The sequence below is a fragment of the Meles meles genome, chromosome 8 (genome assembly GCF_922984935.1).
Source record: "Meles meles chromosome 8, mMelMel3.1 paternal haplotype, whole genome shotgun sequence".
NCBI lineage: Eukaryota > Metazoa > Chordata > Mammalia > Carnivora > Mustelidae > Meles > Meles meles.
Window position 1 is genome coordinate 60,286,991 of NC_060073.1, and position 13,340 is coordinate 60,300,330.

At 54.6% G+C, this 13,340-nt stretch overlaps 1 protein-coding gene across 7 annotated transcripts in view; it reads right to left on the bottom strand.

Annotated features, from left to right (window-relative positions):
* ARAP1 (ArfGAP with RhoGAP domain, ankyrin repeat and PH domain 1) overlaps positions 1-13,340 on the bottom strand; it is a 61,236-nt gene that overhangs the window by 28,144 nt on the left and 19,752 nt on the right. For 6 of the 7 annotated variants that reach the window (XR_006819934.1, XR_006819935.1, XM_046014740.1 and 3 more), the window contains exon 3: positions 11,679-12,254. Coding sequence is in view for 4 of the 7 variants with exons in the window: in XM_046014740.1 (XP_045870696.1) it covers positions 11,679-12,211 (533 nt within the window). In the remaining 3 variants the exon portion in view is untranslated. Of the gene's footprint in view, positions 1-6,796; positions 7,127-11,678; positions 12,255-13,340 lie in introns of those variants that run through there. The other variant, XM_046014744.1, reaches the window with a different exon arrangement.

Here is a 13,340-nt window from a genome sequence, read left to right on the forward strand (position 1 = left end):
CACCTGATGGAGCTTTTAAGGATAAGAAGGCATTTGGTGGTGAGTGGATGGGTCAGGTTCAAAATGGGCATGCAGGCCAAGAGCACAGACCAGAGCCTTAAAAACCAAGTCCTAAGGCCCTGAGCCCTGGGGCTCTGGCTCAAGACCACCTTTTTTCTTGTCCCAGACATGCATGTTCATCATGGTGCCCTCAGACACCTTAAACTCACCTGATCCCACCATGCCCCTCCGTTTTTTAAAATTCCAGTACAATTACCATACAGCATCCTAGTTTCAGGTATACGATACAATGATTCGCCAACTCTACATGTTTCTCAGTGCTCATCACGGTAAGTGTACCCCCTTTCCCCTTCGCCTATGCTTCTCCCCTCTGGCAACTACCACTTTGTTCTCCGTATGTAAGCCCTGGTTTTTTGATTCTTTTTTTTTTTTTTTTTGGTTACTTGTTTCGTTTCTTAAATTCCACATATGAGTGAAAGCATATTGTATTCATCTTTCTCTAACTTATTTCACTTAGCATCACAGCCTCTAGGTCCATCCACGTTGTTGTACACGGCATGATCTCATTCTTTTTTATGACTGAGTAATATTCCATTGCAAACACACCACACACACACACACTACATCTTCTCTATTCATCTATCGAGGGACACATAGGTTGCTTCCATATCTTGGCTACTGTAAACAATTCTACAATAAACATAGGGCTGCATCTACTTTTTTTTTTTTTTTTTTGCATCTACTTTTTTGAATTGGTGCTTTCATTTCCTTTGGGTAAATACTCAGCAGTGGAATTACTAGATTATATGGTAGTTCTTTTTTTTTTTTTTTTTGAGGAACCTCCTTTCTGTTTTCCACAGTGGCTGTAGCAATTTGCTTTCTCATCAGCAGTGCATGAGGGTTCCTTCTTCTGCACGTCCTTGCTAACACTTTCTGCCCACCCCACTCCTCTTGCACACCAGCCCCTCATCTCTGCTATCACCACCCTTCTCCAACTCCAGGGCTGGGTTCAGGGCCCCTTGGGGTCCCACAGCCACAATGCTCTGTGTGTCTGTCTCTGCAGAGATCACACTGCTCCCTACGGGCTGAGTGTCTCCTGGCTTTGACATCGGATACGAGTTTGACCCCTGCCTCAGTCCTCGATCCTATGTGTCCAAGGGAAAGCACTCAGCGTCTCTGAGCCTGTTTCCTCTTCTGTAGAGCGGGGACTACATCACTGATCTGACAGGGTGTTTGGAGAATTAACCAAGATGAGGCATGCTGTGTGCCCACACAGCTGGAACAGGGCACCTAAGCCCCAGAAGCTGGCTCCACCCACTGTCTCAGCCGGCGTCTGGCAGGGGCCAAGGAGGAACACCAGAATGGGTGAGCAACTTGTCTCACTGGTTATTTTCAGCCTGGTTATTGCCCCAGCGTTCCTGGCAATGATTGGCAATGCATGTCTATTGCAAAAGCAAGCACGGGCTGGGGGATAATCATGATGCCAGGCCTTTGTTCCTGCTGTTGTCTCCTCCAGGAACCCCGTCCTCCCGGGCTCTGACTAGAGAACATCCTCTTGTCCTTTAACTCCAAACTTAAGTTCTGCTTCCCTGCAAGTCTTTCCTGAGCCTTCTTTCACACTCCCCCAGACGCTGTCCATCTTCCCCTCTGTTACAAGGGAATTGATAGGACCAATCACTCCGAATCACATATATTAAAGTAGCTCCGTCTACTGTACCCAGCATCCTGCCAGCGGCTGAGCCGGAACCTGAACCCCGACTCCACCAGAGAACCACACTCCTAGCACACAAGCCTGCTTCCCGATCACCCTGTCCTCTAATCATCTCTTCTCCGTGTGTGCAGAAAGCATCCGACCTGCACTGATCTTTCTCACATTCCCCCAGAAACCGGCAGCAGCTGGTGTGTCAGTCGTGCTCCTTGGCAACACTGCCTTGGACAAGAGTGGCCTGAGTGAGGCAGTGTACCTAGACCAGAAACTGAAGGTGGGCCCTCCACCTGGGAGAGAAGCTGGAGCTTTGGGTTTCCCTGAGGGGGCTGGCATGTCATTGGCCACATCCCATGCAGGAACCTGAAACCACACCTGTGGGGTTGTTAGAGGACATACTGGACCCTTGAGTCAAGATGTTTAAGGGTAGCTTTCACACCTATCTGTCGGAGTGTCGGCTCCCTACCCCTGTGCGCTCTCCTGGGCGGCCACAGAGAACGGCTCCCAGATGGTTGTGTGAACAGGGGCACTGACTGCGACCGGGACCCCGCAGCAAAGGAAGAGCGGCCACGACCCTGGTGGTCTGGGGGGATTTGATGCCAGGTGGGTCTATGGTACTCTTGACAGCCTTCACGTTTAGCTGGACCTAAGAAGACCCCCAGGTGGGCACCACACCAGCTGTCTCCCCTCCTTGACCCTGAGTCTCTCTAGGCTAGGGGCAGCCTCAGACTTGATTCTTTACCCCCACAGCCCAGCACAGGAAGTGGCCGAGTCAGCAACAAGAGCATGCTGAGTGGGCGGCTAAGCGGGCAGACGACCGGGTGGATGATGACAGACCAAATAAATGGCTGAATGCATGGGTGGTGGGGGACAGAAGGGTAGGTGGATAGGTTGGCCATCACGGTGGACAGAAAAGTGAATGAAAGGGGGAAGGAAGACCCAGAGACTAAGTAAGTACTCACAGGTCCAAAGGTGTGACCCCAGCTGGTCAGCTGCGATGTCGGGAATTATCTATCACATACAGCCTCCCAGACCCCAAGCAGGAGGGGCCCCTGGGGGCCTGGCCTGTGATCAGCTGGGAGCAGAAGTCCAGGCTTCAAGGCCAGTGCCAGTCAGACTGACCTAGAGGAGGTGGGGACAGGCTCTGCCCCTTCAATGCCAAGCAGCAGAGCATCCTCGGAGCTGAAGAAGCAACGGGCCCCCCATCACTGTCCTGACTTTCTGCGAGGGGTCTGCCCATCTGAGGCCTGTCTCCCTGGCCCATGGGTTCCCTGAGGCAGGTGCCACACCTACCATCTTGCCTACTGCATGCCCAGCACTCAGGGATGAATAAATGAAGACATAGATTAATTCATTCTTCTTAGTATTGTGTATGTGTATATATTCCCAGTTGTCTTCCAAGCACTTTACGTGGCTTCATTCATTTTCTCCTCACAAGGGCTCTATAAGGTATGGCTGACTGTTATCCCCACTTTATAGATGAGGAAACTGAGGCACAGAGACACAAAGTAATTTGTCCTGGATCCCACAGCTGGGATTTGTACCCTAGTACCACAGCTGGCAAACTCCACCACAGGGTCAAATGAGGCCATGGACATGATCTGAGAGCTTCTCTGAGGCCTGCCTCCTTACACTGGCCACCCAGCTCAGGATGTGGGCAGCTCCCAAGTTGCCTCCAAGAGGGCACGCGACCACAGCTCTGATGGCTGTTGTGACCATGGCAAGAAGGGAAAGGGGAACAGTGCAAACAGCTCCTCCTCCAGCATAGTTTTTGCAGGCAAACGGCTATGTGCTAAGCAAGTGGAAGCAAGAGGAGGGAACCCCCCCCCCCATCAGAATGGACCTCCAGGCCTCTCTCTAGCCACTTCTTCCAGAAATCTTCCTGGCTGACCCCCCGCCTGCCTACCAGAAGGGACAGGGCCATGCTGAGTCAGGGCCAGGCCAGGAAAGGAGAAGTGGTATCCGGAAGGCACAGCATAGTGGGAAAACCCCAGAGGAAGGGACAGTGCCTACAGAGTGCTCCCACCCCAGCTGGAGTCCTGGCTACTCAGTGCTGGCGACCCTAAGGGCCACCTCAGCTCCAATCTGTACCTGAGGCCCAGCTGGGCCGTTTCCCATTGACCTCTGGCCCATTAGGCCAGAAGACTGGCCACAACCCTGAGCCCCAAACATGAGCACGTGCACAGAGGCCTTCCCCTCCAAACCTTGGCCTATCTCGCTTGCTTCGGCATCACCACCCTCTCCCTACCATCTCAGCCCATGGAAAGCCCACATGTACCTAAGAAAACAGCTCAATGGGCCTGTCCTCAGTGGGCCTCAACCTGCCCACCTCTGCCCCTGCTGGCTCCCCTGCTCCTTCAGACCCTTTCACTTCTGTCCAAGTGACATGCAGACACATCTGCTCCCCCCACTATGCCTGAAGCCAGCCTGGGCCACTCCTGGACAGGGGCAGAGGCTGATTCGCCTTGGCATGGGACCGCAGCCTGAGAGGTTCGTTTTACTGAACTGGGTGGGGCAAATACACACAGCCAACCTTCAACTTGAGAGCTTGGGGACATGTGAGGGTCCCAAGTCAGAATGGGGAAGAATAGAGTGACCACATAATTAACTGTATATTAAAAAAAAAGTCATATAAACCAGAATAGCTGACAGTCTATACTGTCAGTAACTATGTCAGAGCAACAGGTAAAACAGGGTCGTCCTGGTGAAACGAGACGTGTGGTCAGTCTCGCTTAGAGACGGAGCTTTGTAGCCTGGCAGAGCTGGCTCAACCCACTCAAATCCCAGCTTGACTCTAGTTGGTCTTTGACCTTACAAAGCAGATTGCTTTACTTCTGAGCCTCAGGTTCCTGTCTGATCTACTTCCAGTAAGGAATTCAGTAAGGAAAGCCATCCCCACAGTTCATCAGCACAACTTTTCCATCCTGGCTGTGATGCAAGAGGCTGGGCCAAGAACCTGCCTCACAGCCTCCTCCCCCATGACGGGCCCCGGCTCTCCCTTCCGAGCTTTCTGTCTATAGCAACCTCTGGCCAAAGGAGCCAGGATTCACCGTAAGGACAGATGGGCCAACAGAGCAGGGCAGTCTGAATATCTCGGGCTGGCCTTGAACTCATCCCTTCCTTATATTCCAGCCATGCCTGCCCGAGCTGTACCCCATAAATGCATATTTCCAGGCACTTGCTTATGTGGCTCCCCTCATCTGTCCCTTCCCTGTCCACACTGTACATCCTTCCCCTTCATTTTGTGCCTCCTCTCAGGCTCTAGGCTGTGCTGGGCCTCCCTGGGGCTCCTCCAGCCTCCACACTTGTTTGCTTCACTGCACTGACCTCAGAGGACCAAGGACCCAGAACCACACCCTGTCTTGGATTCAGGACCTTCTCCCGAAAGTGTCACACAGCCCTTGGAGGGATCCAACCAAATCTCAATCCCTGGGCTCTCACCAGCGGGGCCGAGAGGCGGGATGAGGCCCAATGATCTGACCACCTCTGTCTCCTACCCTGTCCTCCCCTTCCCATGGGGGCAAACCTTCCAGCTGTCCACTTCCTCATTTATGCTCTGGCTACACAGGGCTCAAGCCTCACTCCTGTGCTTCTTGCTTCCTCTGTGGCTGCCCCTGTCCTTCCTTCTCCATCATGAGACCCAAAGGTCAACCCCTCCAGCACTCTCCTGCTTCTGTTCTATTAGTTGTGCCCAGGTCACAACATGGAAAGCCCTTCCTGAGCTTCCCCTTGCTTAGATGTATTCAGCCCTTGCGTATGCTGTGAGCCCCCCAGGCCACTCTCTTGCCAGGCCATGACATCGTCCAACACAGAGGGGGACCTGGACAGTGTGTGTTGTGACTGAATGACCAGCACCCCACTCACGTCCTGATCACTGGAGAAGGGCTATGGCTATCCTCCACAGTGCCCCATAAACCTGGCATCCACCCTCACAACCAAGGCTCGCTCAGCTCTTAGCACTTCTCCCTGGAATGACAGCTACCACTTACTAAGCGTCCACTATGTGCTAAGCATTCTTCCTGGAGGCCTTTTCATTTAATCCTTACAATGATCTAGATCTAGATCATCCGCTCCATTGTGCTCAGGACATGCCTCTAGGAACTCAACTGCTCTTTCTGCTGAGCTCACACAGCCTGTTGGGCCCTTCGTGGCAGGCATGCCCCCAGGCCTACACTGAGCTTTCCACAGGGAAGCCATGCTGTCGTGGGCAGAAGGAGGCAGAGGCCCAGCTCGCCCGTGGCAGCTCTTCATGCTCCCCGGCTCTGGCCCTGTGCTGGTGCCTGAGGGTTCTGGGGCAAAAAAAGTTCATCCCTGAGGGAGCCCATGACCGTATGGACCCTGTCCCCCACATCCTGAGTACCCTCCTCAGGCAGGAGGAGAAAGTACAGGTAGGTGTCTGCTGAGCCCTGTGGAAAGATGAGCCAAGGGCATAGGGCAGGATGGGATGCACAGGCAGGACCTAGTGAGAGGCATCTCTATGTCCCCAGGGACCCAAGCACAGGATTGTTGAGCTCATGAGGGGTCCACAGCAACTGTGGGGAGGGATGGCGAGCCCAGCCTCGCAATATCATAGGGACCCACCCCTCTACTGGCCTTGGGGAAGTCGGGGCGGAACCAAACCAAGTGCCAGCCCTCGGTAGGTCTCCCTATTACCCTGGACTCAGTGCGAGGGCAAATGGGTTCAGGTAGGAGCTGCCCAGAGCCACAACACCCTTGTACTAGACAGCGAGAGAAGCCAAAATGAGATCAGCACTGGGTCCCTGAAGGGCAGACACCCACAGAGGCCACAGAGGCAGTCCCTCAGGCACCATGGGCTCCTGGGGGGCCCAGGAGACAGGTCTATGGGAAGATGTAGGCCTAAAAAGTCCAGGGCTGAGGGATGGAAAAGAGAAGGGGAGAAAAGGAAAGGGCAAGAGAAAAACAAGATGTGGAGAAAGTGAAAGAGGAGAGAAAATTCTGAGAACAAAAAAATGGAGGGGCAGAGGGAGTACCACAGAAAACCCTGCCCAGAGGGGACAGAAAGACCCTCAGAAAGGAGCCTCCCTCCCCATGCTCCACTGATAGCCCAACCCAAAGCCGCCCCTCACTCACCCTCAGATGTCCACCAGGTCCTGGGCCGGAGGACTCGCACAGCTCCGCTCGACAGTGCTATGTGCCTGACCAGGCAGCCTGTCTGAGCAGGGCTGGTCTGGCAGACAGCCAGGCCTCTGTTCCCCGGGTGTGTCGGAGGCTGTGTTGGGGTCCAGGTACCGCTCTGTGTGGCTGTGATCACTTGTCTGAGTGTGTGTTTCTGTGTAAAAGTGAATCTGTCCAAGAGTGAGTGTGAGAGTGTGTGTGTGTGTGTCTGTGTGTGTGTGTACATCCAGCTCTGGCTCCCCTTGGCTTCCTGCTCTCCTCCTCCCCCACCCCCTGCCGCCCTGGCCAATACACACACTTCCTGAAAACACTGAGAAAGAGAAAAGTCACCCAGAATCCCCTGGGGCAGACACTTCCTCCCCGCCCCCAGCCTGCCCCCCCACACCCCAAGTTGGAATGGGACAAGCCACCCCAGTGCTGTCTAGCAGGGCCTTACAGAGTAGATCCTCAGGAAGTCCTAACCTTGGATTGTCCCTCTCCACCCAACAGGAGGCCCAGAGAGGCTGGGAAAGAGGCTCTTGGAAGGGAGCAAGTTCTGCCCCAGCAACAAGTGATCAGCCTTCAGGAAGACCAGGGATTGGCTGGGCTGCAGGGCAGGCAGGGGCACAGGTGGGAGGCTGTGCAGTGTGATCCCAGCTGGCAGCTGCCCACTCTGGGCAAATACTCCCTCTCTGGAGGTATCTCTAGGCATCTGGGGAAGTATCAGAGGAGGAAACTGAGGCCCAGCACCATCTGAGAGGGGCTCTGTGGAGGGACCCTGGAACCCCGGATCTGAGAAGACCCCTCTGCCACTCAGGGAAGCAGGCTCAGAGGGTTCACATCTATGATACCTGGAGCTGAGTAGGCCGGGCCCCAGGTCAGGAGGCAGGGTCTGAACACTGGCTTCTACTCTGCTGGGCTGTGTGACTCTGGGCAAGTTTCTCCGTATCTCTGGACTCATCAACAAGTTTCCTATCTCAGGCTTTTAATAATGGTGGGGGTACAGAGCCTTGGAGGGGTTAAGTAGGGTCCTTCCAGGCCAGGCAGCACGTGAGCCTCGTTGTGAGAGTCCTGACCCAGCTGAGGCAGGGAGGTGGCAAGCCTGTCCCTGTTTATTGGCTGCCTGCCTCCTTGAGGGCCTCTGCCTTCCCGAGATGTCTAGGGTGATATAGGTCGCCGGGTGGGAAGGGATATGGGGTGGAGAGCTTGGGGCCCTTAACCCTATTATCTAATGTCCAGCGTGGACTGAGGGCACTCTGGGTGCTGAGTCCACATGGGTGTCAACCGTGCCAGCACTGGGCAGCACTGAGACTCAGGCAGTCTTAATCTATTCGTGCACACAACAAATACTTCCAGGGGGCGCGTTAGGCACCTGGCATGGTTGCCGGTATTGGTGATACAGCAGTAAACAGAACCCACCAGAATCTAGGCCCTCATGGAGCGGACACTACTGGGCTGGGCAGCATGTGGATACACACTGGCTCACACCCAGGAGGGCAAAAATAACACATGTGCCAGTTTGCTACCACAGCACATGCATGCACAAACGGACTCACGCCATTGGAGGTCCCAGCACGCCAGCACACATGGGCCCGTGGAGGTGTGCACACGGGCCCTGAGGAATTCACATGCGCACACACCACCGCGAGCAAGTAACCGCTGAAACCACCTAAGTCCCCACTCCTGCGGACATACGGGGACCACATACAGCCTCCCTGAAAACCTGTGCAGAAGTGTAAATACACAGACATACTACTACCTTCATGGTTTGTACAAACATACACACCTAGGGGTGCCCACTTACATGCTGGCTAGGCATGCCCTCCCATGCCCAGCCAGTACACACATGCACACACAGTAGATAACCCCAGATCCCGCTGGGGAGGCTGGTGATGGGCTAGAGGCTGGCAGAAGTACTCACTCGGTCACCCTGTGAACTGGTATAAGAGGTCCTAAGATTCAGAGTGAGACTCCTGTCACTCAAGGGTGCAAGCAAGGACCCAAAGGCCACATCAGGAAGAAGGGACTTCTACAAAGGTGACAGGAACAGGCCGGGTTGAATCGCCTTCTGCTGTGCCCCATGGAGCCTGCGGTCCAGAGGAAGGGGCTGCGAGGGAGAACGGTCAGGCTCCAGCCCAGCCTCCAGCTGTTACACACACACAAAGCTCCATCTGCAGTGAGTTTTTCTGCCACTGGGCTTTGAAGATTTTGTACACCATGGAAGGCAGGGTGCTAAGACCTGGAGATGTCCCCTGTTCCAAATGTCAAAGACCCCAGGACAAGGAAGCCAGGCTTGGCAGCTCACCTCCCATCAAACTCTGTCCGAAGAAATAGCCCCAAATTGTGAAGGACAATTATCTACAAATTCTCTCAGCATGGAATGAATTTTGGGTCCTCTAGCTACAAGGGGCCAGACTCCTGAGCATGGAGGACTGGCCTCCCCCACACGTCAGCTAAGTGACTAAGTTCAGACTGAGGCTCTGAAGAGTGGGGGCTGGTACTCTGGGGCATAGACAGGACCCTTGCTCTACCCAACCAGTCTTCTGTCCGCAGATGTTGGTACCAGGAGGGCCATGGAGGGCCAAGGAGGGTACCCAATAGGGGCCACTGCCCATCAGTCACACAGCTAGCTGGGCCTGCCCCGGGTATTCTGCCTCTGATACAGGAATCCAGGCCTCCACTCCCTCAATGGGACGTTTGCCTCCTGAGCTTCTAATGGACAGGGTCCTGCCACCTGTCCTTGTTCACCTACTCCTATCCCTAGAGACAGATGGACAAACAGACACAGACACACAAAGACACACAGACACACAAACCTATGTGCTCTCTCTCTCAGCCCCCTCCATGATGATGGAATGAAGGGAAACAGAAATGGAGAGGGGTGCCTGGGTGACTCAGTTAAGCTTCTGCCTCCTGCTCAGGTCGTGGTCCTGGGGTCCTGAGATCAAGCCCCAGGTCAGGCTCCCTGCAGGGGGTAGGGGGAGTCTGCTTTTCCCTTTCCCTCCGCCCCTCCCCAACCCTGCTCATGCTCCCCTCCTCCCCCACCTCATGCTCTCTCAAGCACGCTTTCTCTCTCAATAAATAAAATCTTTAAAAATGAAATTAAATTTAGGGGCACCTGGGTGGCTCAGTGGGTTAAAGCCTCTGCTTTCGGCTCAGGTCATGATCCCGGGATCTTGGGATCGAGTCCCGCATCTGGCTCTCTGCTCAGTGGGGAGCCTGCTTCCCTTCCTCTCTCTCTGGCTGCCTCTCTGCCTACCTGTGATCTCTGTCTGTCAAATAAATAAATAAAATCTTTAAAAAAAAAAAAAAGAAATTAAATTTAAAAAGAAACGGCTCATGCATGTATAAGAATGGCCACTAGAGGGCCCAAGGGCTCCAGAAAACTCCAATCTACACTGTGCGCCAAGCTCCTAGGAGTGTATAGCTAGTACAATCCCTAGTTGTGTAAACCCAGGAAAGCCAAAAACCCTTTTCGTGCTTCCAGCAATCAAACCTCAAAACACCACAGCCCTGGCTTGGCCTTCAAGGCCCCCTTACTATCAGAGCCCTTTTCTGGGTGGGGAAAACCTCCCAGACCCTCCCATAGGGGCTCCCTGAGCACGCACTCGACATGGATCCGGTTAGTGCTCCTCTCCGTTTTCTGAGCCTCAGTTTCCCTACTTGAAAACAGGACACAAATACCCCAGAAGATGTGAGCAGGAATCAAACAAGATCGTGTAAGTGAAGCACCCAGCACAGTGCCCAAGAGTAGGGAAAAGGAGATCTCCGTCTACCCATCCTTTCCTCCTCCGAGAAGCCTTCCCAGATTAGGATGACCTGGGTCCAAGTGCTGCAGTCATTTCCATTACACCCCTGAACACATATTCAGCACCAGCTGGGGATGCTCCCTCCCAGCTGGGCATCCCAGCAAATGGCAGGAAGGGAAGGCATATGTGAAGGAGATTAAAATAGGCTATCCACAGAAGTAGGAGGAAACTCAAGGAAACAGAGGAGTATGGGGAGCCAGGAAAGGGGAAAACAATTCTGAGGAGGAGGGAGAGTGTGTAGGTTGCAGCCTGAGAAGTATCCCTAGGATTTGGGGACATGTGGCCGGAGCAGTGAGGAGGGGGAAGACAGGAGCACAAGCACCAGGCCCTGGGCGATTCCTCCTCCCCTGGCGGCAAGCTCATCATCCTAGACTGTTTCCTCCACATGCTACCTACTGACTCAGAATGTACTCCCATCTCCCAGCGTCTCATACTGACCAGGCCCCAAACAGAACTCCAGGCTTCCTCCCTGGGTACGCGTCTCTCCCTGGATCCCCAGATCAGGGACGGCACCACTCTCCACCCAAGATGGAATCATGGATGCTGTGTAGCAGCAACCTGTGCAATCTCTGCTTATGTCTAGGCCATCCCCAAGGCTCATCCATTCCAGGGCCAACCTCTCACTCCAATCTGCCTACTTCTCTCCAACGTTATTGGCACAGCCCGAGTGAGGGCCTCTCCTGAGAGCCTGGGACCTGTCACTTGTCACCCAGCCTCCTCCTCCTCCAGCCTCACCAGCCCCTAGTCATCTTTTTAGTATTCAGCTTTTATCCCATCGTTCTGCTTGAAACCTTCCTGGCTTCCCACCTGGCCTTCACAGAATGTCCCACCAGGGCCAGCCGCAAGCATCATCCCCACTCACCCAACAGGTTAGCTCCAGTCTGCTCAGAGTGTGCCCACAGACGGTGCCTCCCACCTCCGAGCTTTACACAGGTCGTTCCCTCCATTGAGGGAGCCTTCCTTCCCCAGGGCGGAAGGCCACAAACGCCCCCTCCGCTTTCTAGGATCCTTGACCCAGGCGCCTCCCACCATGGATGGCACCCACTCACCTCACTAGCAGGCGTGGGGGCCCCGTGCGGGGGGGCACGGGCGGAACACTTAACTCTGCCAAGTGGCGCTTGGCAGGCAGCGGGGGCAGCACAGGGTCCGGGGCTGCGGCAGGTGGGGCGGAGAAGCAGGCAGGTGGCAGGCAGCTCCTCCGGGGCGGGATAGGGGGGGCAGTGGGCAACCCCTCCTCCTCTCCAGCCGCGGGCTCTGGCTCCGAGGGCGCTGGCGCGGCAGGAGGGGCGGCGGGTGCCGGTGCGGGCGGTGAGCGGAAGACGTGCCGCTTCATGGGCACAGGCCGCGGGCTGGGGCGGGGCGCAGGGGTGGGGGGTGTGTGGGCACGCAGCAGGCCGGCCAGAATGCGGCGGCGGTGACCAGGGAGCAGCATGCCCATGTCCAGCAGGCGGGCATCACTGAGGCCTTGGCACTCCGTGGCCCACACCAGTCCGTGCTGCTCAAAGAGCCCGGCATACTGCTCCAGGTGCAGCGCCCTCAGCCACTCAGCCACAGACAACGCTACATCCCGAGCCTCCGCCATGGTTCCTGCTAGCAGAGGCTAGCCAGCGGGGCCCTGTCCAGACCTGCAACAGAAAGACAGGCACAGGTGAGAGGCAAAGCTGCCCAGCCCTAGTTTCCTGATTAGCAACCCTCTATGGCTCTCCCACGCCATGGGGTCAAGCTCTGTCCTTAAGTCCTTAAGCTTTCTCCCTGGTGCCCCCTGTGCCAGGCAAGGCCAGATACTGCCAGGTCTCTGAACACACGGGCTTTTCTCTCTGCCTGAAACCTGCTACCCCCACCCCTGTAGCATCCAGCTCACATCTCCTGCAGGAAGCCCTCCAGGACCTCCAGAGTTGGTACCACCCCTAAGCCCCAACCACAGCCAGGGCCACTGCTGCAAGGCTGGCCAGTGGCTGTGTCTACTGCCCTCTGCAGGGCCTGGGCAAGGGCCCAGTTCCTTTTGAGGCACCAGTTCCCAGCTGATGGCCAGGCCCAGAGGCTTAGTGAGTATGGTGGGGTTGCTAGTCTCCCAGCAGGCCCCATGTAGGGGTTGAGCTTCATCCCCTCTCCATGCCCCTGGAGGAAGCAGAATGCTCCAGGAATTAAGTGAAGCCAGAATCACCTAGCCTCTGGGGTCCTGGCCCTGTGAATGAGTCACCCCTCCCACCACCAAAGAGGTTAATGTATAGGAAAGGCCATCCCCTCATGTATTCATTGAAGAGAGCCTCACACTGGACGATAGAGACTCAGGTCCCACCCCTGCACTCCAAAACTCCTGACCTGGCAAGAGGCAAGAGACAGATGACACAGAGAGAAGGAGATTAACAAATCAAAACAGCAATTCACCAGATCATCTCCACAGATATTAAAGAAGCAAATGACAAAGCGCAACGTCCAGTGTACTTAACAAAAATCTTACTAAAATAGAAATACATTGATACTTCCTTAAACTAAAAATCAGCACCTTGCTTCATGGGAAAACAAAGGAAAATTTTCCATTAAAGTCAGGCATGAAACAAGGATATCCATTTCATGAGTGATTATTATTAATCATGGGATTAAAAATTTAAGAATATAGCAAGTGAGCTGGATTCAAAGCTAATAGAACAGAACGAATATTTATAGGCAATAACTGGGTAGAAACCAGGATGAAGAGCCTCATTTACAAC